At 31.7% G+C, this 25,422-nt stretch overlaps 1 protein-coding gene and 1 long non-coding RNA gene across 2 annotated transcripts; both read left to right on the top strand.

Moving 5' to 3' along the window:
* Positions 1–10,681: 10,681 nt before the first annotated feature.
* LOC132627598 (serine/threonine-protein kinase-like protein At3g51990) lies at positions 10,682–12,630 on the top strand. The gene has a single exon (XM_060343022.1). It carries the CDS (start codon positions 10,926–10,928, stop codon positions 12,396–12,398), a length of 1,473 nt encoding a protein of 490 aa, XP_060199005.1. The 5' UTR covers positions 10,682–10,925; the 3' UTR covers positions 12,399–12,630.
* A 4,061-nt stretch (positions 12,631–16,691) lies between these two features.
* Positions 16,692–17,847, top strand: LOC132622955 (uncharacterized). The gene is made up of 2 exons (XR_009576051.1): positions 16,692–16,830; positions 17,498–17,847. It is a non-coding gene; the product is annotated as an uncharacterized LOC132622955 (long non-coding RNA).
* The last annotated feature ends 7,575 nt before the right edge of the window (positions 17,848–25,422 follow it).

The following is a 25,422-nucleotide window of genomic DNA, read 5'->3' as shown; positions in this document are numbered from 1 at the left end:
GTGAAAAATATTTAGTTTTCATGGCCAAACGCCTACTATATAAGAGAAAAAATTATGCAGAATATATATCGTGTATATATAATTTCTTTTATCATGAAAATATGTGTTATCATGGCTACAGATTTTCATTGACTCCTATTTGAGTTTTTTTTTTTTTTTTTTTTTTATGGTTTTCAAAAATAAAAGTTGCTATTCATCAATTTTTTTTTTAATGCTGAGAAACGAGGTTTTGTTGTACAGGAAAAGCCTTTAGGTCATTAGTTGAACCCTAAGATAGCTGCAATAGAGTTCCCTACACATATCATATATGTGATGATGTCTAAAGACATCAACCTCTTTCCCTACAGTAGATGTATTGAATTGGAAACTAAAAATCATGTGACGCCTATAACGGAGGGCAGCTGATGAAGGCTCGTCACGGAGAAAGATTGTCGGACTTCTAGGTTGGCATTACAAGCATTTAAAAAAGGGATGCACCTTATATCAGATCACATATTGAAAATGGAGAGAAAACAAAATGAAACGCTATATAAGACAACGCACAAGTGCACATGATACATGCATTCTTGAGCTCGATGATGGAGTAGCGCAAAGGGTTAAAACAAACATGTGCTTGGACCGTGACACGACTAGTCAAAATTGACCTTAAGATGTACTAACAACTACAAATGGGATGGTACTGCAACTCCTTTCTATGTTTCAAATAAAAGAAGATGAATACATAAAAAGCATGCGAGATTAGCGTCTCGTACTAGCTACTACCCAGCCATTACAAAAATTAATTTAAAGTTACTAACTACTGCCAAATAATGAATAATGAATAGACTAATTGAGAAGAATTTAATAGTAGCAACAGTTTAATTTCCTTACATATATTGACGATCACTATATCCAAAAGCCTCATCACCGTTCTTGGTTCATGCAAAAAGAATATCACTTACGAAGTCAATCCCTTGTTTTTCAAATTGGATTTTGAAGATCACTTGCAAAGTTACTCCCTTCTATTCAAATTGGATGTCGACTTTTTATTTTTAGTCCCTCAATGATGCATGTACAATCCAGTCCATTCAAGAAACTTTATCCATTGGGCTAGTCGGACCTGTGAAAATCTTGGCTCATATGGCATTGACAAAAAATGTAGTGCCTTCTCTTTCGAACTTGTTTTCTCCTTCTTCCTTTTTGGGGTGAGGGGATGCACAAACACTAACAAGTCATAAGAAATAACATTCACTGACCACTGTTCGGCTCTTGTTTTGAAAAATAGTCACTCTCATGAAGTTTCAAATTTCATGGTTAAAATAGACAATGTACTGAAGTTTCGCTTTTGGAATTTGAAACTTTTTTGATAATGGTCATTTTTTAATTACAGAAGCTGAATAGCGGCTATTTGTTTAATTATCCAAACACTCAATAACTGGCCCATATTTATTATCTGAATCTCTTGTTGGGCTGTCTAGTTATCGACCTCTTCGTGGTTTTAGGCCCTAGCCCTACAGCTTGACCAGCCCCTTTCCCATTTTTTGTGCGGAATGCCTTCAAAGGCACTGGTCTTTAATTTTTGTCCCTCAAATTTGAAATCTTTAATTTTTTTCCTTCGCCTAACATCTAAGAGTTTTGGGTTTGAACTCCCGCTCAGGCAAATATTAAAAAAAAAAAATCGTAAGGCTGAAGTTTGTAGTAAAGTTAGGCCTATTTAAAGGCAAACTTCTGCCTGAATAGGCCTAATTTTGCTACAAACCTGTGCCTTGCGATTTGTTTTCCTCAGCTTAGATTTGAACTCAGAACCTTGAGGTATTAGGCGAAGAACAAAAATTAAAGACCAACAATTTGAGGAACCAAAATTAAAGACCAGTGCCTTTGAAGGACAATCATGCAAATGACCCCCTCTTTCCAAATAAGTGGCCCATAAACATTATCCATGTTCGCAACATTCACTTTTTTTTCTGAAAATACGTACAAATTATTTAGTGCTGTTGGAATTCGTACAATGAGAAAAGGAACATATGAAATAACAATTAGAAAGCACAAAGTACCGCTCTTTCAGAAACATTATGAATATATGACAATATGAGGTAACTTTTATTGAAAGTCAATTGAATCTAAGTAGGCGTTTGGCCATGCGTTTGGACCTGCGTTTGAAACCAGCGTTTGGACATGCGTTTGAAACCATAGTTGCAAACCCGAAATCATCCAAAAAGACATGATTTGATGTTTGTTTCAACTTTTTTAAATATAAAATTTAACCTATAAGTTTATATTTTGTAAAAAAAGACCCATAAGTTGGTAGACATTTTTAACAATTTACCCCATCAATCATTTATCAATCTCATTAACTTTCACCAAATTTTATTTATGTCTACCAACCTTTTAATTTTATAAAAAAAAGACCCATAGTTTAATTTTATTTATTAAACTAAAATTTGATCAATTGATGTTGTATCTTTAGAAAGGTCTTATAGTATTTTTGAGTTGGTTGTTATGAATTAGCGTATTAATTTTGGTATGAACTATGACTTGCTCATTTGGTAAGATTATATAAGAATTGAGAATGTTTTGATAGTTTTCACAACTTATAGGTTTTTATGTGTATAAGAGAAAATACTCCTTAAAATATTCAAATTGCATGTCTAAACATAGTTTCAAACCATGTCCAAATAGGGCCTAAGCCTTTCAAATTTCTTAGGGCATCAGTACTATCACTTGTCAAGGCATGACTTTTTGCATACAACTGTAAAAATTCCCCAGTGTTTCTTATATTAAATTATTGTTAACTTATTTGATCTCTTGTTTTCAAATGTTTAAGGAAATATCATAATTCCCAAATAAATATAACAAGAGTCCTAGTAAACATTAGGTTGATCCATTTCTCGATTCACTCAGAGTGGTGAATAGAGTCCCAATAGATATATGCTAAAATCAAGTCCGATTGCGCGTATCCCATACCTCAGCATTGAGACCAATATCTTAGCACTCATAAACAAGAAGTCGATCAAAACCCAAAATAGAATATTACTATTTAATAAACCTAATGTCAATGTAATTAATTCTTCAACTAATTTTATTTGTACTTTCTGTATTTAAATATAAATTAAGATTTCTAGAAGTTATACCCAAAAATAGTACAACTTGTAATCGCGACTTTCAATATAATGAAAAACATAAGTAATAATTTTAGTTGACGTCTTTGACTCTGTGCAATTTTGGGTTTGTGACTCTTAAAAGAAAACTTGGACAACTACTTGCACGTAACAAGTCGTCACTTGTACGGCATTGACATTTGGAATGCATACAATGAAGTGCGTTTATTTTTTCTAACTTAAACTTTTTTAAATTTCTTAAAACGCCTGCTGTAGGACAGGTGGATATAAGCTTTTCATCTTACATACTTATAATACTACTATGTAAGTTGCAAAAGTCCATGAGCTATATATATGTATATCACTATACCTTCAATCGGGGTTTGTTAAACGAATTAGAGACTTTTAAGTTATTTCCATGGACGTTGCCAATGAGAAACTTTGCGTGATTTTAAGTTATTTCCATGGACAAACGCCAACCACATAATTAAAATTAATTAGAGGCGAAAAATATTGATGCTAAGTTGTTCCACTTACGTAGTTTATAACATACTCTTCATTACGCGAATTATTCTTAAAATTTTAATTTATAAGAATATTTGGAAGAAAATAACAACAATGACTCCTTAGAACTACTCCAAAATCAAACATCCTATATTGAAAATTTGTTTTATAATAAATTTGAAAGATGTTATTTGCGCAAATTTTAGGCTGTCGTACACCGCTATTTATTTGATATTTGAATGTTCTGTATTTAAACTCACTGACTCGGCAAATTTGAATTCGTGCAGGCCCAATGGGGGTGAATCCCGCTCTACCCAGAAATTTTTCTATTCCCAAAGTCTAAACTTCACACCTATAATAAGGGTGAAAAATTAGTGATGGAGCCACATGCAGGAAATTATATTCTTTTCGTCTAAAAGTTATATATATGAAATTTTGAACTCGAAATAGCAGAAATATACGTTCAAATCCTAAATGCAATATTTTTAACTCAATTAAAAATTTCATCATTAAGATTTCAAACAAGGTTCCACCCATCCTACCAGGTATTACACCCAGCTATTTATGGTAGAACGGCATGGAGATTGAAGTAGTATGCACCATAAGTCAAAATTATAAAGAAGAGGACACACCGACTGTTCAGAAATGCCTCCTAGACAAAACCTATGAAAAAGGCAGACTTGGGAGGCTATTCAGATTGATTATAATAAAATAAATTCGTTTGTAATATACAACTACCCATACTATTGGAGTTATGAAGAATTTAAGCACGAATTGTTTTTCCAAAAATCCTGTCGGTTTGGACTATTCAAACTCAATTACAAATTCTTGTTTAACTAACTTCTAGATCTTTAGGGAAAAAATTCTTTCATTTTTGTTTCTAAGGGAAAAGAAAAACTAGAGAGGAAAGTTAATTTTGTACACATAACACATATGGGAATGAGTCGAGAAATTAGTAGTATTATTAACTTTACTATTGTGGCGGCTGATATTTTAAGATCACTTCAACTTTAATAAAAAATAAGAAAAGTTATAAATGTAACAGCGCGCTCACTTGTACTTTGATAACCAAATTTAACGTTATTCAATGACTTTTATATTCTGTAATACTAGTACAGTTGAGTTATATTTTCCTTAAACAAAATTAGTTTCATGACTTTAATTCTAGTACACGTTCGTAACAGAGTTTGTTTAGATTCTTAAGATACATAATAAACAAATTACTTATGTTTGAATGAGCTTGTGCTACACTAATATGGCATTTAACAGCGTCCAATTGAATAACCTCATCTCTGATGTCCAAACTTATGAATAAGCTTATTTATTCATAAGTTTGTTTAATGAATAAATATCCTCTTTACCAAAAAAAATGTGTTTCCAATAATCTTCTAAACTAGTCTTGCACGTCTAAATATCTAGATCAATATATAGCAGTTCTCTATTTGCTTAATTTCCTTCTGTAATTAACTTGAATTTTTAGTGAAAATACATGCAATTTAACATGTTACAATATTTTCTTTATAGTACCATTTTGTTTTAGGTTATCAATTAATGCTTGTTAAATAAATATACTTACAATTACTTTATCAATAACGTGATCTTATAAATATTTCTTACATCATCAGTATATGTACCTTAAACTCAATACAGATAGAATATAGAATAGAAGAATCGAATGTAACTACATAAACGACAAGTAAACATATGCATGTGGACATTAATTCTGATTGGTTTCGAAGATAGTCTTCTGTCCTTTTTCTCTCTCTGAGGAGACATGAAGGGCCATCTATAGTTAGAAATTAGTTGGGTATAGCTTTGTAAATATAAATCTTCACATTTTCTACAGATTTTTTTTTTTAGAAAAATACTTCATGGAATGTCTCACTATATTTAAATTCATAAATGCTGTAATTAAAACGTCCTTGTCTTAGCTTGCCATCTTCCCACATTTCTTACCCTTTTTTAGTTGCAGAAGATAGATGTCTTTCTTTCACTTGATGCCTAGCTATGAACATGACTGAAGAATTAAATGATGGCTATATCAAGGGGAATTAATTAATTAATTAAGGCATTGTGATACCAGTTTAACTAGTCCCTTTGGTCTATGGAACCTACTTAATATAATTGCTAGACTCCAAGCTGATAAAACTAACTAGCCAGTCTTTTAAATAGAACATTTCACAAGATAATGGTACTTCATCCGTTTCAAATTATTTGTCGTGATTTTTAAAAATAGTTATCTTAAATTATTTGTCATTTTAGAAGTTCAAGAAAATTTAATTTTTTTTTCATTTTATCCTTAGTAAAAATTGTTCTTGAATACTACAAATACCTGAAGATGAAACATAAATAAAGTAAATATTTAATGAAGAGAGATTATATCTTACATAAATAACGGTAAAATAGTCAAAAAATCCTCCTAATAAATACTCTTTCCGTTCACTTTTACTTGGCCAATATTCCAAAAATAGATTTTCACTTTTACTTGTCAGTTTTAGCATATCAAGATAAGACAATTTATTTTTTCCCGTTTTACCCATAGTATTAATGACTCACTTCAAATCATTTTTCAAAAATATACACTAATTAATATGAGTACATTGATAAATTATGCACTTCATTTATTATTTCTTAAACAGCGTGAAAAGTTCAAAGTGGACAAGTAAAAGTGAATGGAGGGAGTATTTTCTTACAATGCGTGTAAAAGAGAAACACCGTAAATGATTTGAAACAAAGGGAGTAGTAATAGTAGTTACTTTGAAGCTGAAGCAGTTCCAAATGCTGGACTAATTTGTGGCAAAATCCATAAGTTATCATTGATATTGTTTGAAATTTATCATTTTTCCCTTTTGTTTTTTTTGGGCAAATCTACGGAGATGCTCAAGGATGCACTCGTTTTAAATTATCAAGTAGACAAATGAATTTGAACGATAATTAAGTTGTAGAGCTTTGTAACTAATTTAGCAAATAAAACAAGAAGAAAATCAAGCGCAGAAATCTCATTGAAGACCATTGTGTTACGTTCGTTCCTCAATTCTTGTTCGTTGAAGAACACAAGAACAAATTATTATTGACGGTTTTTCATGAGTTTGCTTTATTATTTTGTCCAGACAGTCATCGATCAACATGATCAAAACAAATGCCACTAATCTCGACCATTACTCGGAGTTATACGGCTCTTTATTTTTTCTAACGTTAAGAGGCGTTTCTGATCTTCTCTTTTACTATCCAAAAGTGGTCATCTACCTATATATTTCAACAGAGATTTCTCTTGTAAAATAATCCAAAAATCCTCTCATTCTCTATTCTTCGCCGAATAAGTTTATGGGCAATTCTTTGTATAATTTAGTCTATTTTTTTTTTTTGTTGTACTTGTTCGAGCACTAGCTTAACTGGCACATGGCTAAGTCGGTGTACAAATTATACCAAATTACTGTACATTTATGATTTTGAAGGACCATACTTAAATTAGGTAGAAAATGAAAAGCTACCTATCTATCCACAACAAATTGGATTTGACAAATTGTAAATTTATAATCTAGTTAGATGTCCTTTTATCTTTGTTGTTTGAAATAAACGCAATTGGGATGGACAGATGTGCATAAAAAAAGAAAAAGACAAAATGTGTAACTATTATTGTGAACAAACTCACCTATATTGGAATTGATAGTGAATTGACCTATATCTATAGTCTAAAATCATCAATCCAGCCTATTTTTGTCGTTTTCTTTCTTCCAAGATTCATAGCATTTTGCATAAGGAATTTATACCGGTACTAATTTTTATACCACGTTTGGTATAAGGTATAGATTTATCCCGGGATTATTTTATACCTTGTACCAAACGTGGTATAAAAATTAGTGCTGGAATAACTCAACTTATACCTTCTTAACCCACTTATACTGGTATTATTTTATACCATCTTTCAGATGGTATAAAATAATACCAACAGATGGTATAAATTAGTCCCGGGATTGTAATCCCGGGACTATTTTGACCTCAAACCAAACGACCATAAGAGATTGTTACGTATTACTTTTTTTTACGATGGTATTCGATATTCACTAACTTTACTAATTCAAATTTACACCGCTTAAAGTTCCCTACCCGAAATAATACTCTCTTCAAACTTTTGAATGAGTCCGGAGCCTAAAGGATATAAAAATACACGGTATAAACCAAAAGAGGATATCCAAAAATTTACATACCAAAACGGGTATAACGTGGGCTGATCCACGTTATACCTCAAAAAACTTTTTCGGCTGTCAGAAGCCGTCAACGAAAAATTAAAAAATAAAATAAATTGTATAACGTGGACTGAGCCACGTTATACAATATATTTTGAGTGATTAAAATCATATTCGGCTGTGTTTTTAAAGCATATAGTTAATTTCAGTGATTAACTCAAAATATATTGTATAACGTGGATCAGTCCACGTTATACAATTTTTATTTTTTTTTAATTTTTCGTTGACTGCTTCTGGCAGCCGAAAAAGTTTTTTGGGGTATAACGTGGATTTGATCAAATCCACGTTATACCCGTTTTGGTAGGTAAATATTTGGATATCCCCTTTTAATTTAACCGTGTATTTTTATACCCTTTAAGATCCGGACTCCTTTTGAATAGTACTGCATTTGCGAGTTGTACAAAGCTATATGTAGTACATGGTTAAAATATATGGAACTTTAATAATTCAAAAGAAACACCACTAATTAAAGCAGCTGTATATTATGGGAAGGAGGGGACTAAAAAGCAGAGAAGCACCGAATAATTAAAGTGGATTAATAGGGTAAGGTAATGGGAACATTTTGACCCTACTGTATTTAGATGCATGTCCCCGAGATATTCCCACTCTTCTCTCCTTTTCCTAAGCCATTTGCACGCCACTGCTACGCATCTCTAAACTAACTTTTGACTATTACTACTATTGTATACTACTATCTGATTTTGATTTCAATAAAGTTAATATTGTGGTAATTTCTTTTACTTTACAGATAAACTTACAAGCAGATGTAGAACTTTAGTCACGCATTCATTCTAGTCTAATTCAACAGATGAAGTTCATGATATGCATCATTCATTTTGATCGAACAAATATTATGAATTTGCCTCTCTTTTTTTTCTCTTATTCGTCCTCCGTCATGAACATCACACTCGTAATATTTGCTTAAATTATGTATATGTATTAAAATTTTCAAAGTATACACAATAAATTTTGAATTCAAATAAACTGTACAATAGAAACAATAATGTTTGAATCTCCAATCCATATCTAGAGAGACAGCTTCCGGCGCATTCTGGATCCTCTGTTTCTTAACTTTATTTTCTTGCCCAGTTCGTTATTTTTTGCAATTACATATTGTTCCATCTCATAATCGACATGTAACTTTCTTTTATCTCTTGAAGCAAACAAGCTTTTACTTTATAATAACGTCAACATTACTAAAAGGAAAAGTAACATATGCATCGGTGCAAATTTCAAGAGATGCTCTTTCACTTCGTTTCATAATTAATTAAGAAGAATGTAAGTTAATCGTCCCCTGATTTTTCATATTTAAACTTTAGCGCTCAAGATTTGAAAATTTTCAGATAAATCTCCCTTACTTTTTGTAGTGTATTTCTCCATTGTTTTCAAAAATAATTTAGGTCTCACCCACAAAATGATTTCTGGAAGCAATACTGCCACTTTGAAAGTAGCAGGCACAATTTTCTTTTAAATCAGAATATTATCTATAATCTTTATGCACGTGGTGACATTTATAAAAATAATTCCTTCCAGCGAGATAAGAAAAATATAAAAATTCAACCAAATAGTTGAGATCAAGATGTAACTTGTAAGTATGAATGCTGAGAGTATTTCGAAGGACGGAAAGTAAAAAAGTTCTAGGCACATTGTCAAAAGAAATTTTGACATTAACATAGTGAAAAGATAGGTGATTGAAATTTGCAGGCATATGTTGACAAATTGTTAAAAAGAAAATACTTGAAGTATTCACCAATTTATCTTCTCTATCTTTCAATTTTCATTCTTAATTTTTAATTTTCAACTTTTTGGAAGAAAATGACAAAAATGATCCTTTATGATGAAGGGTAGATTCAAAATAGACCTTAACAAACAGAATTCAGTGTGGCGTTTCGCCATAGAAATCAAAAGAAAATTCACTTTACTTACAATTTTTGAAGTTGGGGTTGAAGATAAAATTGTGTTTGGTTATAATTTATTCAATTAATATTTGGTTGTTTAAATATATTTTTTCTAAAAAAATATAAAATATGATTTATATTTTCCAATAAACTAGCAAAATCATCCAACTTGACTAATTTGTTCGAATTTGTCATTCTTATTATTTTCTTCCTCTATCGAAACCACAGTCGTTAACTCTAATCCTTATTATTTTACGCAATATATAAAACCCATAGCCGTTAACTCTAATGCTTATTATTTGTTTCAAGTTAGAGCTTGTTTGGATGGGCTTAAAAAAGCAGCTTATAAGTTGAAAACAGCTTATAAGCTGCTTTAGATAAGCTAAGCAAAACGTACCCAATTTTTTTGAACTTATTTTAAGCACAAAATGGCTTATAAGCAGGTCAGTCAAACACTCAAAAAAGCTAAAAACAGCTTATAAGCTGTTTTCAGCAACTTATAAGCTAAGCCAAACGGGCTCTTGATCAACTCCCAAAGAGTGTCAAGTTTTTATTTTTTTTATGAAGTTTAGAATGTAAGTGTAGTAGAGCATGAAACACTTTTGTGACCAGTATAAATGAGGTCATTTTTATCAAAAAGTTTATGGTATTTTGATTTTTAAGTGTTTTTCAAATTTCAAATACAATTTTAAGTTATATTTGAAATTTTTAAGGCCAAAGCTGATTTTCAAATAAAGTGAGAAAAAAAATCGAAAAAAATGAAGAATTGTTATGGCAAACGGTAATATTTGATAGACGCTAATAACATTACCTTTAAGTTTGAGAAAAGGACCAAAACTGTTTAGTGTGTACTTAAAAGACAATTCTTAAACCTACCGTCAAACATAAGGGACCATTTTTCTCACTTTCTCCAACTTTTTGGGTTACACATTTCACAAGTTTCCATTCAAATCGGTATTGACAAAAGCTGTAAAAAAAAGAGAGAGAGAGAAAGATGCGTCCTTTACCACCGCTTTTATGTCTTTACGACCACCTCAACTCTTTCACCCATCTCATCTCCTCAGTTATGGCCTCTCCCTTCTCTCCTACTATACTATTCTCCCTCTCTCTCTCTCTCTCTTCACTAGTATTATTTTCTCAAATTCCAAATCTTCTCTCACGTTACAATACTTTCCTAATTCATTTCACATTTCTTGTCTATGGGTTATTTATCATGCAATGCAGAATCAGCAATTGCCACCTGCGGTTCTTATAACTGCAACTTTAAAAAGAATCCAAAAAAACATACCCATATTAAAATCAGAGAGTTTTCTTACTCTGATCTTCACTCTGCCACCAATGGTTTTTCTCAAGACAATCTTTTAGGTAAAGGCAGCCATGGATATGTCTACAAAGCTCATCTTCATCAATATAAACTCATTGCAGCTGTTAAAAAGAGCAAAATAAACAGTTCTACCAATTCCCCAACTGAAAATGAGATCGAAATTCTTTCAAGAGTTCATCACCCCAGGTTAGTTAATTTACTAGGTTATGCAGTGGATGACTCCAATCAGAATAAACTGATTGTTGTGGAGTTTATGCCAAACGGCTCTTTATATGAACTTCTTCATTGTTCATCTAAACCTCCTAATTGGACCCGACGTGTCAAATTTGCGTTACAAATCGCAAAGGGTGTTCATTTCTTACATTCTTCGAATCCCCCAGTGATTCATAGAGATATTAAATCGTCGAATATTCTTCTTGATGGAAATTTCAGTGCTCGTCTTGGTGATTTTGGATTGTCTTTACGTGGCCACGTTGAAGATGTGGTCGTTAAAAGTACGCCCCCAGCAGGCACGTTAGGGTATTTGGATCCCGGTTATCTTGCGCCAAGTGATCTAAGTACAAAATCTGATGTTTTTAGCTTTGGGATTTTGTTATTGGAAATCATTAGTGGACGTAACGCAATCGACGTTAATTATAGTCCGCCATCAGTGGTAGATTGGGCTGTACCGTTAATTAAATCCGAATATTATTCGGATATTTGTGACCCGAGAATCGGATCACCCGAGGACGACGGCGTTTTACGGCAACTCGCGGTGGTGGCGGCGCGTTGCGTACGTAAGACGGCGGCGAAACGGCCGGCGATGGTTGAAGTGGTGGAGTGGTTGAAGTTGGTGTATAAAAGAATGAGTTCTCCTATATGGAATCACATTGGGCGGCGCGTGGGGAGGGTAACAGGATCGTCGCGCGTGGTTAAGTACGAGGCTTTGGATGATAGTATGGAAGTAGTCAAGATCTCGAGAATTGGAAGTACTACTAGAAGAAATAGGAAAGTATCCAATGTGGTGACCGTAGATTTAGGAAATATTAATAAGGATCAAGAAATAAAACCTGTTATTAGGTCAAAATCTATTGGTTCACTTGGTGAGATTGGATTTGAGCCGTTGGATTTCGGTAATAATAATAATCAGACGATTAGGAGGAAAGGAGGATTGGCTATGAAGATGCCTACAGTAAGGTTGAGTAAGTCAAGATCAATGGGGATGATACAAAGTAGTACAAGGTTAATGAACAAGAGTAGTAGTAATGGTGGTGTTGTGGTAAAGTTTGTGAAAAAACCAAATGGAAAAGAATTAGAGGAATCTAAATTGTTGGTTGATGTAGGAAAAGAACCCCAAAGGGGAGAGTAATTGATTGCATTATGATTTATTTATTTATTTATTGCTTGTTGTATTATTCATTTACTTCCCTTGTGGTAACTTTAGATAGTTGTACTTTTTTTCTCACCATTAAGATTTTCTTGATAAAGAAATTGTATTTGCTTATGGAATTGAAATCTAGTATGCCTTGTTGAGATTAATGCAATACTGTAAGGAGGATTAAAGATTAACAATCTTTTAGATGGGTGGTGTTTTAATTCAATATGGTATGTATTAGAGCAGACATATCTCTGACATCTATCAACAAAATACTTTTAATTGTTTACTTTAATAAATTTATATATATTATAAAGCTAGGCACAGACCTCTCTATGGCCACCATTCATATTTATTTTTTTTCTCATTTTTTTGACTTTTTTCCTATTTATAGGATATATTAAAAATAGGAAATTCATTTCTTAATTAATTACATTCTATTAATTGCTTCTTCTTTTTTTCAGTTTACAAAGTCCGAAAGTCACTGCCATTGCTTTTGCAATTAGTGATAGTCATTGCTACTATTAATTTTGCAATTACTGATCAATTATGCACTAAAATAAAACTTCATAAAACGTTGAAATATGACCTAAGAATATGAGCACAATCAGCAACACTAAGAATGTCCCTCTCTTTTCTTTCTGCAGAGGTAATTTTCAGTTCATTGTTGTTTGAATTTTAACGTGCACAATCTTGAGATTTTGTATATTTTCTAGGAGGTTTTTGTTTTTCTTTTGATGTCTAATAATGGTGGTTAAATAATTTATTCATGTAATATGTTCAAATGGTCTGGAGAATAACAAAATTATTGCTTATACTTTAGTTAATTTCAAAAAAATTTAACTTCGTAAAATCGGCCTCTCTCATTTCTATCTTCGCATAAATGGGTGAAAGCATGCAACAACCACAATTCACATCAATAATCATGTTCAGGTTTGTTTTCTACGTCATAATGCTCATATGTATATTTTTCAATAAAATAATATATATGATATCAATTTTGGAGTTGATTCTCAAATGAGTTCTAGCATATTATACATTGAATTAACTTGCTTTACTAACCATGAGAGGTTAATTTGGTATCAACTAAAATGGGGTTTTGCTTTTCTGTTTTTGTTTATCGTCATTGATTGTGATTTGGATCCGACTACAGTTTTTTTGTAAGTATTTTTTTGCCAGCTTGATTAAGTCCCGAAAATGTATTTCAATATCTTTTTCTACCTCTTCATGTTCTTTACATTATTTTATGGATTATCGTATCTTTCTTTTTCCTTTTTTCCTATAATTGTTTAGTATATGTTGATACTATTGTAATGCGTAGTTGTTTATATCGATGGGTTGGTTCTTTTCAAATTCATATCAGTTTACCCTTTAAATAGTTCATTTATTTTCATATCCTCCTTTGTTAGGTATATATTATACTGGATTGATTCGAGAACTGTCGAAAAGGACAAGAAAATAATTTTCGGGGACGCGGTTCATTAGTTTCTTTTTAATTTTATTTCCTTGAAGTATTGCATATATATATTAGGCAGAAATAATGAAAGAAGGGAGGATCTTCAATGAGATTAAAACCCTATTGAGGCAGGTGAAATTGTAAGTTGCAACGTACAAATTCACTATTCCGCTCTTTCTGTCTTCTTCATCAATTGCAAAGTGCATAGGGCAAACTGCCAAAAAATCTATGGTCACCTTAATAAAAGGGTGTTTGAGATGGCTTATTTCAAGTGTTTTTTTGGCTTGAAGTTTTTTTCTAAATACTTTTTATGGTGTTATATTTTTCCATTTAGCTTCTTTTAGGGATTTATTCATTAATTTTAAGGTTCACATTCGAAATCTTTAATTTATTATGAAAGAACTATCTCATCGCATACTTCAATAATGATTTTTGCTTACAAAGTACGAATATATAACATTTGCAGTTAACTTAGAATCACCTTTGTTATTTTTTGTCTTATACCAAACTACCATTATATATTTGTAGTTCTTTCTTCCTTTGATAAGTATAGTATTTATAATTTTTATGTACGTTATTGGTTTTATATATTTCGAAACATTTATTGCGTGAAGAAAAAGAAAGAAATATACATATTCTCTTCATGCCCTTTTATTTTTTAAAATATATTTAACATTGTTGATTGTTGTAACTCTAGAGTTATTTGTGGACAATCATATAACTTATTGAGGAGTATATACTATTCTTGAAATTTTTAGTAAGCTTTAATTAGGAGAAACAAATAAATAATTATTTTCACTTTAATTTGTTATTTCAGATACACATATAATAAACTCATTAAATTTTATAGACATTCGAATATCCAATCATTTAGAGATTTTTAAAATGGTTGGAGAATTTGAGATGTGGATAATTTTCACTTTCTTATACTTTTATTCTTGCACCTTCTAAGAACATACACAGTTTTAATGTTGATGCAAGTTTTTTTTGTTTTTTTTTTGTTTTTTTTTTGTTTTACAAACTCTTTCCCCACCAAAATCATTTAGTAAAGAACAAAAAAGAGAAAATGTTAACATTGAAATTACGATAAAATTTGTAGATACTATCTTCATTTTTAGAGGCTCTATTCTTTTTAAAGAAGAATTAATTCAGGTTTATTGCAACATCAATTTTAGTATTCTTCCAAGTAAAAGTTTCATTAAAAAAAAATACAAATAAAATACATATTTGTTACACATAACCTAAGTAAAACGGGTTTTTATATAACCGCGCGATGCGCGGATTTATTTACTAGTTGAATATAATCCCCACATGAGCTTGTTGTATACTAATGTAACTAAATAAAAAATCCCTTCAATTACTAAATTTAGATGGGTGCTCGCTTTACTTCAAATGTATGCTTAGATAGCTAGATAGGTGCTCACTTGACTTAGGCCTCATTTGTTTGCACTTAATGGAGGTCTGAATCTTAATCATTCAGATTCAGCCTATTAAGTGCATTTGTTTTTAAGGTCTGAATTTTAATTATTCAGATTCAGCCCATTAAGTGCATTTGTTTTATGGGAAACTTACATAAACAGCTACCTTTTAACAGCTTCTAACAATTTATAGCTACTTTTTTTATATTTACAAATCGTAGCTAGTTTTTCTTATATTTCTGTTGTATTTCGCTTTTTTGAAATACAGGGAAATACACGGAAATACAAAGTTCGGCTGAGTTCGCATTTTTGAAATACACTGAAATACAAAATCTGGCAGAGTCAAAATAGGTTGTATCTATGGAACAGATTCTCTTCTTTCATTTTAAATGGTAAGTCAAATTAAATCAACCATGTATCACGCATAACTGTTGAAGTTCCATAATAACCCACGTTTCTCTCTCCAAATTATTCCATTCCAAACTTTTAGAAATACTTCCAAATACAGAAAAATATACACTGGAATACAATGAAATATGGTAGATTGTTTAAGAAATATAAAATTGTAGTATGCATATATACAATGGAATACAATGAAATATATCAGAAAATTATTTCATAAATTAGAAATACATTGAAATACAACGAAATATACTGAAATATACTGAAGCATTTTATCAAACACTTGGTGAGCATGAAGCTCCACAACTCTCATCGGAGGTGGAGTATGCGTTTAACCACCGGTGAACCACCGCTGCCACCGCAGAGAAGAAGTGGCAATGTCGAAAAAGTAAAGAACAAACCAAAACGTCACTCCTTTTCTTCAGAGATTTGTAAATCAGAGAAACTTAGAAGTTTCAAAGGAATCTGATTTATAGCAACATCAACAGTGAAGAGTTGCCTCCATAACTAAATCGAGAAGGGGTACGAGCTCTCTAGTGTTATTCTTCAAAAATTCGACGAGGATTGCAGAGATTATGTGCTCTATGCCATCAAGAAGAGTTCTGTTACTAGTTCTTGTCATTCTGACTTCCACTGTCACAATCTTGAACAATTTTCCTGATGAAGTAACTTGACATATTTGAAGGAATCAGGCAAGGGAAATAGATCTGACAGATCTGGGGGCAGGAGAGGGAGCAGAGAGAGAGAAAGAGAAGGGTGAGGGAGAAATAAATTTGAGAGGTGAGAGAAAACCAATTTAAAAGAGAAACTTGTGAAATACAGGACACTAGTTATGATGTGTAATTTAAGAAAATATTTTAGTTATGAACAATAAATAAAATCAAAGCTAGTTATTATTCATAAATAGGTCGTAGAAGTAGCTATGACAAGTAAATTTTCTTTGTTTGTTTTATTTCCTTATAAAGCCTCTTAATGGGTCTGAATAGATCTGAACAAATCAGATTCATAAAAGAGTCTTATTCCATTCAGACTCATTAAATAATACACGCTATTAACAAAACACGCCTCTGCTTCTTTCTCTAGCAAAATTTCCATGCCTCCTCTCTGCTTCTTCAACCAAAATACTACCACTTTTTTCCCTCTTGTACTGGTAAGTTTTCATAATCTTTACAAGTATTTTGTCTAGTATTTTTTATATTCACAACATTTCCAGGTGTATTGATATTTTTCAACCTGCTATGATTTTTTTTTGTTGCCCCATTTATGGAAAGAGATTGAACTTCTTGCTCAAAGTAATAAGAAATTTTATTTTCTGGGTTTAAGGTTCTAATGGGATTATAGTCTCTGTTTCGCTAAAGATGGATTTTTGTTGGGTCTTTCACAATTAGCAACCCAAATATAAGAGGGTGTGGGAATTGATAGGTAGTCCATGGTAGTAGCTTTTTAGTGGATGGGTCTTTCACGATTAGCTTTTTATTTGATGCATTGTTAGGTAGTCCATGGTAATTTTGTTTGTCTAGTGCTTCATGGGCTGGATTATTTTACATGAATTATAATTTTTTATTAGATCAATTTGTTTAGTCATAGTTGATGTTTGGTTCCTCCTTGTCAAAAACTTGATGTTTGGCACCAAACAATCTCGAATTAGAATCCATCCATTCCACAAGAGAAGAAACTCAATATAGGCGTTGCTAGCATTCTTTTACCAAAATTAAGCCCATCACTCCTTTTTTTCTTTTTTGGCATTCTCGTGGGGTGGAGAAAGCCTCAGATAAGAAAATTGGCTCTAGTCGACAATGTTGTTGTTGTTGTTGCAGGTTTTGTAGTTCATAGTTTTATTAGGAAGGAGCGTATAAATGATGAACTGTTTAATCAATACGGTTCACCTCAGTTAATGTTTGATGAGGAAGAAGGAGAACAAGAAGAAATGTTAGATGAAGCAAGTGGACCTAGTTGGATAGCTGAAGATTCGCAGATAATGCACAATATGTGTGAACAACTTGCCCTTCAACTAATGCAAAGAAGAGGAAATACTTGAGATTTTCATATTTTCATTATTTGAAATACTTCCAGTGTTTGGACCTTAGAATTTGATCTGATGTAGTTAATTATTTGAATTATCTTATACTTGAGCGTTTGAAGTGGAACAAGATTTTGTTTAACTGAATGATTTTTTTGTTAAAAAAATTAACTTATGTTGAATTCTGAAGGAAAAAAATCATGTTACCTCATTAAAGTAGTACTTTTTTATATTGATATATAAATTTTAGTTTGCATTTCAGATAATTTAATTTTTTTATCAAATAGAATATTCAAATATTATTTTCTATCAAAAATATAAATTTATTTTGCTGAAATGAGGTTTTTGTAATATTTTTTTGATATAGTATAATATCACATGCACATTCAGATATTGAAAACAAACAGTCTTAATCATTCATTGTTCAGATCTAGAGACTACATCTTAATTTTCAGATATGCATTCAGATCCAGACATCTGGATCTTAATACACATCTTAATATTCAGATGTGTATTCAGATTCAGACGTCTTAACCTTATTCGAAACCAATGAGGCTTTAAACTTACTTTATAAACATCACGAGACTATTAAAATAGGATTGGAACTTGCCAGTGTTCTCCCAAATTATTGAATGTAGACATATTCCAAAAGAAGCAAAAAATGCAGGTCACTTTCTCTCAGAACTTGCTACTCTATATGTACTTACTCACTTCTCAGGCTGTGACAACACTGAGTATTTGGGTGAAGGACACTCATGCTTCTATTATTCCCATGCTGTTAGCTGATTTTATAAATTAACTTTTCATTTTAAAGACATTAAAGTCTTTAATTTGCTTTTTTTATTTTCTTCCCAACATTAGATCTCATCTCTTCAGCATCATTTTTTCATCTTGTACTGTTACCAGAAATCTATATATAATATAAAGCTAGGCATAGATAATCCTATGTGGCACTTCTCTATGGCCTCTATTGACATTTATCTTTTTTCTCCTTTTTTGACATTTTTTTTGTATTTTCCTTGCTTTTTGTTCCAAATATGCGGAAGAAGTGTGCTGCCTTCTTCCTTCTACTGTCTGTACTTAATTGCCCACTCAGTTATGGTATTAAATACTCAATATCATCAATATACACCAATAAAAGCTTAAGAATTTGGAGGAAAGAAATAAGGCTTACTAAGTTAAAATTTAGTAAAGGAAAAGATAATGCTTATTGGTACATTAAAATCTTTATTACTATTATTATTTTACCTCTTCAATTTAACATCAGTTACAAATCAATATAATAATCATATCTATAAATTATCACCTTCAAACATTTTCTTCCTACATGGTTATCTTTTCTCCATATCCACATCTCACAAACTTAAAACCTTGGCAAATTATATTTGTGGTCGATTTGGTATTGTGTTAATTGTGAGTCCTTGCCCCCGTCATCAACAATGTAAAAGAAAAAGAAATGTTAGTTGAATGGGGATTTCACATAAAAAATTGGTGAGTTTTGTTTTTATTTCTCATAGTTTCACACTTTCACTTTTTGTAACTGACTAATTTTTTTCCTTCTTCCTTTTTAATCTAATCTGCTTGTGTAATCTTTCTCTTAATTGTCAAAAGTGTTGGTGTTTTGAAATGGTAATAGTAAATATTAGGAGAAAGAAGTAGTTTTTTTAAACTTTTGTAGTATAAATTTGGAGGTGTAGATTTTGAAATGGGGCGTTATTAGAATGAAAAATCAAAAGCGAAGAACATACAAAAAAACTTAAAAGCCACAACAAAAAGGGGTATAGGGAGGTGGTACAGAAACATATTTCCTATGTATTTTTATGGACTAAATATATATTATGTCCTATTTAATATATGCAAAATCTCTTATGTAGATATTAAAGTAACATAGGTGGCACGGCAACATATAATATATATCGTGTATCAAATCTACATATAATATAAAGCTAGATATAGACAAGGTGATGTGACACCTCTCTATGATCAGCATTCATATTTATCTTTTTTTCTCAAATTTTTGCCTTTTTTCCATATTATTATGTCATTTTGTTTGGCTTTTCTCATTATTATATTAAATATTTATTAATTCCCCATTATTAGAAAGAATGACTAAACAAATCCTATCAATTAATTTGGAAACGGAAAACGCCTCTACCACTTAATTGAGGATTTAGAATGGGTTATTTTCCATTAGATAGGGAAGGACAGCACACCGCTATGTATACTCAAATTTATCCTTCAGCTTGGTTCATCATATGTAAGTTGATTCAACGATTCTCTGTTGTCAACTCCATTATATTCTTCTTAGTGAGTAGTGTATGTGTTTTGCTTCTTTTGAAGTATTAATTGTACGTAATTTTCTGTTTTTCTTCGTAGGTGCCGGCGTCTTTTTTTCCAGTAGCGTACAATTGCAGCACTTCAAATTCTGAGGCTTCCTGTGCAATTGTGCAATGTAGGAAATTGTTGTCCGCAAGAAAAAACACTGAACAAATGATTGTTTTTCAGTGATTGGATACCTTACCGCAGTCTGTTGATTGATTTTTATATAGGAATCGCTCCATTAGAAATAATGGTAATCTTCTGTTTAATTTGTTTAATCTTTTATGGGTTTTGACATCTGTGATAACAGATTTGTTTTTGAACAAAACCAGCCATAAGGATGAGGGATGAAATTCTAGAGAAAAAACTCCAAACGAACTGATAAATTTAATTTATGAACTAATAACTTATGTCATCCTATAATGGTAAATAATCTCATTTTTCGTTTTGTTGGCGTGCATTTTTGGTCAGGCAAACATTGTGGTATTTGATAGATGAATTATAACGTTAATTGTAACATAGTCAAGAGAGCATTACATCTTTGATGTTCCACAAATTATTTTTGTCAAGCTAAAACACTTTTTGAGTTAATGATATATATATATATATGTGTGTGTGTGTGTGTGTGATTGTTGATACTGTTTTCTAGATTATAAAAGTCAATTTACGTTTTCTTTTTATTTGTTAACAGGAAGGGATAGTGGAAGGAGACACATAAGACTTAAGCCCTCTAAATGCAATTACTAATCAATATTATTATTTACAATATTAAAATGATTATTTTCCCTCATTAAAGAAGTCACTATATATAATCCTTGCAAATAAATCAATAAATACAATATTAATACTATTTACGAACAACATTCAAATACGAACGACACATATCTTTTTCGTGACTAAGTAGATTAATTAATCAAATTGCTTAGAAAGTAGATTAAAGAGGTCAATACCTTCAGTATTATTGCCAAGGCAATGCTCAATCTTTCCCCTTTAAAACATAACCTCCGGTGAATTACTCATGTCGATAAAGTTAAAATATTAATTTCTTTTGTTTAATTAATTCACAGAATTAAACTATGTCCGTATAAAATTTAAAAAGATGTCTCTGCAAGTCACAAAACTTTACTAAGTAGTTATTTTCTTAACCGCGCGAAGCGCGGATAGATTTACTAGTATATATTAAAAAATGGCTAAGATTTATATACCTTTGGAGCTTTGATTCTCCTTCAGTATTCTTCATAAGTGTCGATTGAGATTCAATTGAACATGCATGGCATGGGTGAATGGCAGAAATTTGTAAGCTTCACGTTTAATGATTGATGGAGATATTAATTGAGAGGTGACTGTTGATCATAATAGGAATTAGGAGCATTTATGAATAGCGGCTTTAGCCCTTCCCATATTTATTTTCATTTATCATAATGACTGTCGTGCATCATGTTGTAAGACACTAACTGTACTTAATTATACAACCACACAGTTGTAAAAACAATTTAATGCCCTATACGAATTTGCAGGCAATGTAGATTTCGTTTGCCCGTATTGCCGTATTATTTTCGGGTCATTATATATTACATCCATAGCCTTAACGTTTTGGATTGGAAACTCATATTCTTTCTTATTATATAGACACTTTGATGACCCATTTGCACAATTAGTTTCTCTTCATGTTCTATCGCTTTGAACTTCTCTCAACTCAGACATAGAGTTGCACTAGGCTTCTCTCTCAATTCAGCGCATTAGCCATATACTTATAACATTTCTCAGTCTTGTTGAACCTCAATATAGTTTGCTGAGCTTAATTAATCTCTATAATTCAAACTCAGTCTTGTTGAACCTCCCCTCTCTACTTGAAGAAAATAATCAAATCCACATGTAAACTCTAGAATAGGGTTACACGCGCTGGACGGTTTGGAGAAATACTTTTGCTTTTCATCGTTTGTATAAGGGCTTCCAAAAGGGTTTATAATATCACATAAGTCACTTTACTCGTTAAAATTTTAAGTTGGACGTTTAACAGCTAAGTCTTTCACAAACTTTGAGTTTTACAGGAAATTCGCAATTTGAGAAGACACCTATCCTTGTCTTGTAATTATTTACATCCACAAGCAGCTGGATCGTGTATGTCCAATTGCATGAATTAGAATCAATTAGAGGCTATGGTTCTTGAAGAAATCTTGGATCTTTGTATGTCCTTACTCATATGAATTGTAATCCTCAAACTTCTTTTAAAACTATTATGATTCAGAGATCGACATTAATTCTTTTGGATTTACTCTGCACTAAAATCCTACAACTTGTGTGGTGTATTTATGCAAGTAGCTAGCTCAATGGCAGTACTAGCCCCATTATTGAATTGACCAATGTGTATTTGTACAACACCTGGAACTATTTTTGTTTTATTTGATTCTTCCAGAACGGGGTATCTGCAATTTGTCGTTAAACATACATATATTACTGCTTAGACAATTGTGGAGAAGTCATAATTCTCAAGGAAGTTTAGTTTATTTGGGGTGATCCAATAGAGGAAAGAGACTGGGATGAACTTAGCTAAGATTATGAAAGATTTAGAATGGATTCCCATTTGTGGGATGGGAGGCTATTGAAGCTCCTTTCACTTAGTGTTCCCCACAACATTAAATGATCATTTGTCGTTATTGCAGAGAGTTTAATTTTACCATTTGGTTTATGGTCTGTTTGGAAAGCCAATTGGTGTAATTACTACCCTAGTAATTACAAAGCCCAGTAATTACACAGTATTATAATAACAACGACCTGTTTGTTTGTCATAATGTAATTATAGTGTAATTATAAGTGTGTTGTTTGGTTGCATAAGTGTAATTACACAGTTTGTTTGATTTAAAAATAAAATTTAATTATCAAAAATTTAAAATTAATATTAAAAAATGTGTGCCTTTATAAATGATATTAAATTAGTTATTTAATAACACATTGTTTCTTGAAGATATATTAATTAATAATCATATATTTGTAACTAATATTGTAAAAAATAATTGATACTATAATATTTTTCAAACTAAAAAATAACCCTGGGTCTGAGCACCCCCCCCCCACCCCACCCCCCACCCACCTTGAGAATTGGAGAGTGTAATCATATCTTCTCAATTACATCCAATTCCTGCCTAACTGTGTAATTACTTGGTCAAACAAACAAACCAAACTGTGTAATTACAACCAATTACACTCAATTTCAATTACCTAGGTGGCTTTCCAAACATGCCCTTAGAGTTTAAATTATATGCAAAGAGATATGAAGGTATTTGTATAATTAAGAGCCCGTTTGGATTGGCTTATAAGTTGGTCAAACCAGCTTATAAGTCATTTTTAACTTATTTGAGTGTTTGGCAAAAATAGAAAACAGCTTAAATTAAGTTAAAAAGTGCTTAAAATAAGCTAAAACTAAGAAGTTGCTCAACCCCAACTTATTATTTATTTTTTTGCTTAAAAGTCATTTTGGATTGACCAACAACTTTATCCTTTTATCCCTTATATTTTCTGTTAATTCCATGTAACGACCCGTTTGGTCGTTTAGCACTTTTGGACTCTTCCTCACTAAAATACCCTTTCCGTAGCCTTAAACGGTATTCTTGACTTGTGGGATGGATGACACGGTTATTTAATTGATGGGTAATTTTTGAAATATATTTATTTAATGTTTGTGAATAGTTTATTCATAGGAATATTATTTGCAAACATTTAGAATATAAATTGGTAAATATAGTATTTGACGGAGTGAGTAAATTTTTAAAGTACAGAAAGTGATTAAGTGAATTGAGGAAAGTATTATGATAAGTCATCGGGCCAGACCCACTTCTTATGACCCATACATATTAGTGGCCTAGGGTTCCAAAATGATATATTTACATTTGGCTTGCAAAAGAAAAGAAAAGGAGAAGGCAATAACTAAAGGGATTTTCGTGCAAAAAGTTTAAGGGCATCAGGTAAGTCTCATCTGAAAATTTGTTCTTCGTGTAATATAATTAATTCTATGTGCTTAGTGATTAGGTAATAATGGTCATGTTAGAGATGATGTTGGTAATGATTATGAAGGTAATGGACTAATAATGAAGTTATGATTTGAGATAATCATTAGATAATAATGAGAAAAGGAGGAAGTGTTAATGGAGTCATGTAAATGTTGGGTGTTTATGCTACTAATTTCCCGATTCTATTGATTGCAGAGAATAAAGCATGTTATTTCAAGACATTATTAAGAAGTTATGTTAATTACATACCATCTCCTTGTTTAGGTAGCATATTCTCAACTAATATGGTGCTGGCTAGTTGCTAATTAAGTAGTTATGTGGTTATCCTTAGCTTTACAATAGCTTATTAGAGGTTATTACAAGTTGGTGATATTAATATACAACTTACATGATATAGACGTAAGATAGGAATTATATGGCGGAGAACATAATTCAAATGAAATGATGTAAAGATTAAAGTATTTAACTTCTTCTGTAAGATAGGTTATTAAAACTAGAAAGGAAAAAGTGTAGATCTTCCGATGTTGAGAACTTTCATCTGCTTATCATGTTGCACTTCAATTTTGGTATATTGGGTTATGTAATTTAATATTAGGGTATTGGATTATATGTAATGGTATTTGAGTTGTGAAAAGCGAGATTATAATCCTATGCTAAGATTTTGGGGTAATTGAAGGTTTTGAGCCCAAGTCTTAAGAAATGAGAATTTATGATTTAAGAGTTCATTTGTGGATGAAATTGATTAATTTTCTGAATACAGGACCCTTAGATTATGGGTAAACTGACTTTTCAATGAAATTCCAGTTTCACCCTTATGGGCTCGGGTCATCTTTTGGGGTCCATTTTTGGGTTCCGAATTAAAGTATAATAATATGGGTATCATTGGACTCGTTTAAACTCGTAGAGTAATATTTTGACTATATTAAACTAGATTTTTAACAAATTACAGTTTTGCCCTCGGGACTAAGGTTTGGCTATTTTGAGTCCATTTTTGGATTCTGGGTAAAACTATGGCAATATGGGTATCCATGTATTCGTTTTTTAACGTAGAATTTGTATTTGATAGACTTTCATCGTTTGGAAACGCTCCAGAAAGGAAAGGCGTTAGCTTAAAGGTTTGTGGCTCCTGTTCGGCTTCGAGGTAGGTTACGGCTTACTTTATGTCTAGACTCCGGTTAGCAAAACGTATGTAGATAGTAGTGATTGACGGGGAAAGCATGATAGGCCTTGGGGCATGGTGTGGAGCTGAATTCCATCTAGGCTGGTATTCTGAGCTGTTATGTGGGCTTGTCGCCATTATTGTGATGTTGTTATGTGGGCTTGTCGCCATTATTGGGATATCGTTATGTGGGCTGGTCGGCATGGTTGTGATTTCATGCACTTGATATAATTGTCT

The sequence above is a fragment of the Lycium barbarum genome, chromosome 2 (genome assembly GCF_019175385.1).
Source record: "Lycium barbarum isolate Lr01 chromosome 2, ASM1917538v2, whole genome shotgun sequence".
NCBI classification, from domain to species: Eukaryota; Viridiplantae; Streptophyta; class Magnoliopsida; order Solanales; family Solanaceae; genus Lycium; species Lycium barbarum.
The sequence above is the reverse complement of the archived record's forward strand: the minus strand, read 5'-3'. Positions and strand labels throughout refer to the sequence as shown.

Coding starts and splice junctions, on each gene's coding strand:
- LOC132627598 (XM_060343022.1), top strand. CDS start 10,926: ATGGGTTATTTATCATGCAATGCAGAATCAGCAATTGCCACCTGCGGT.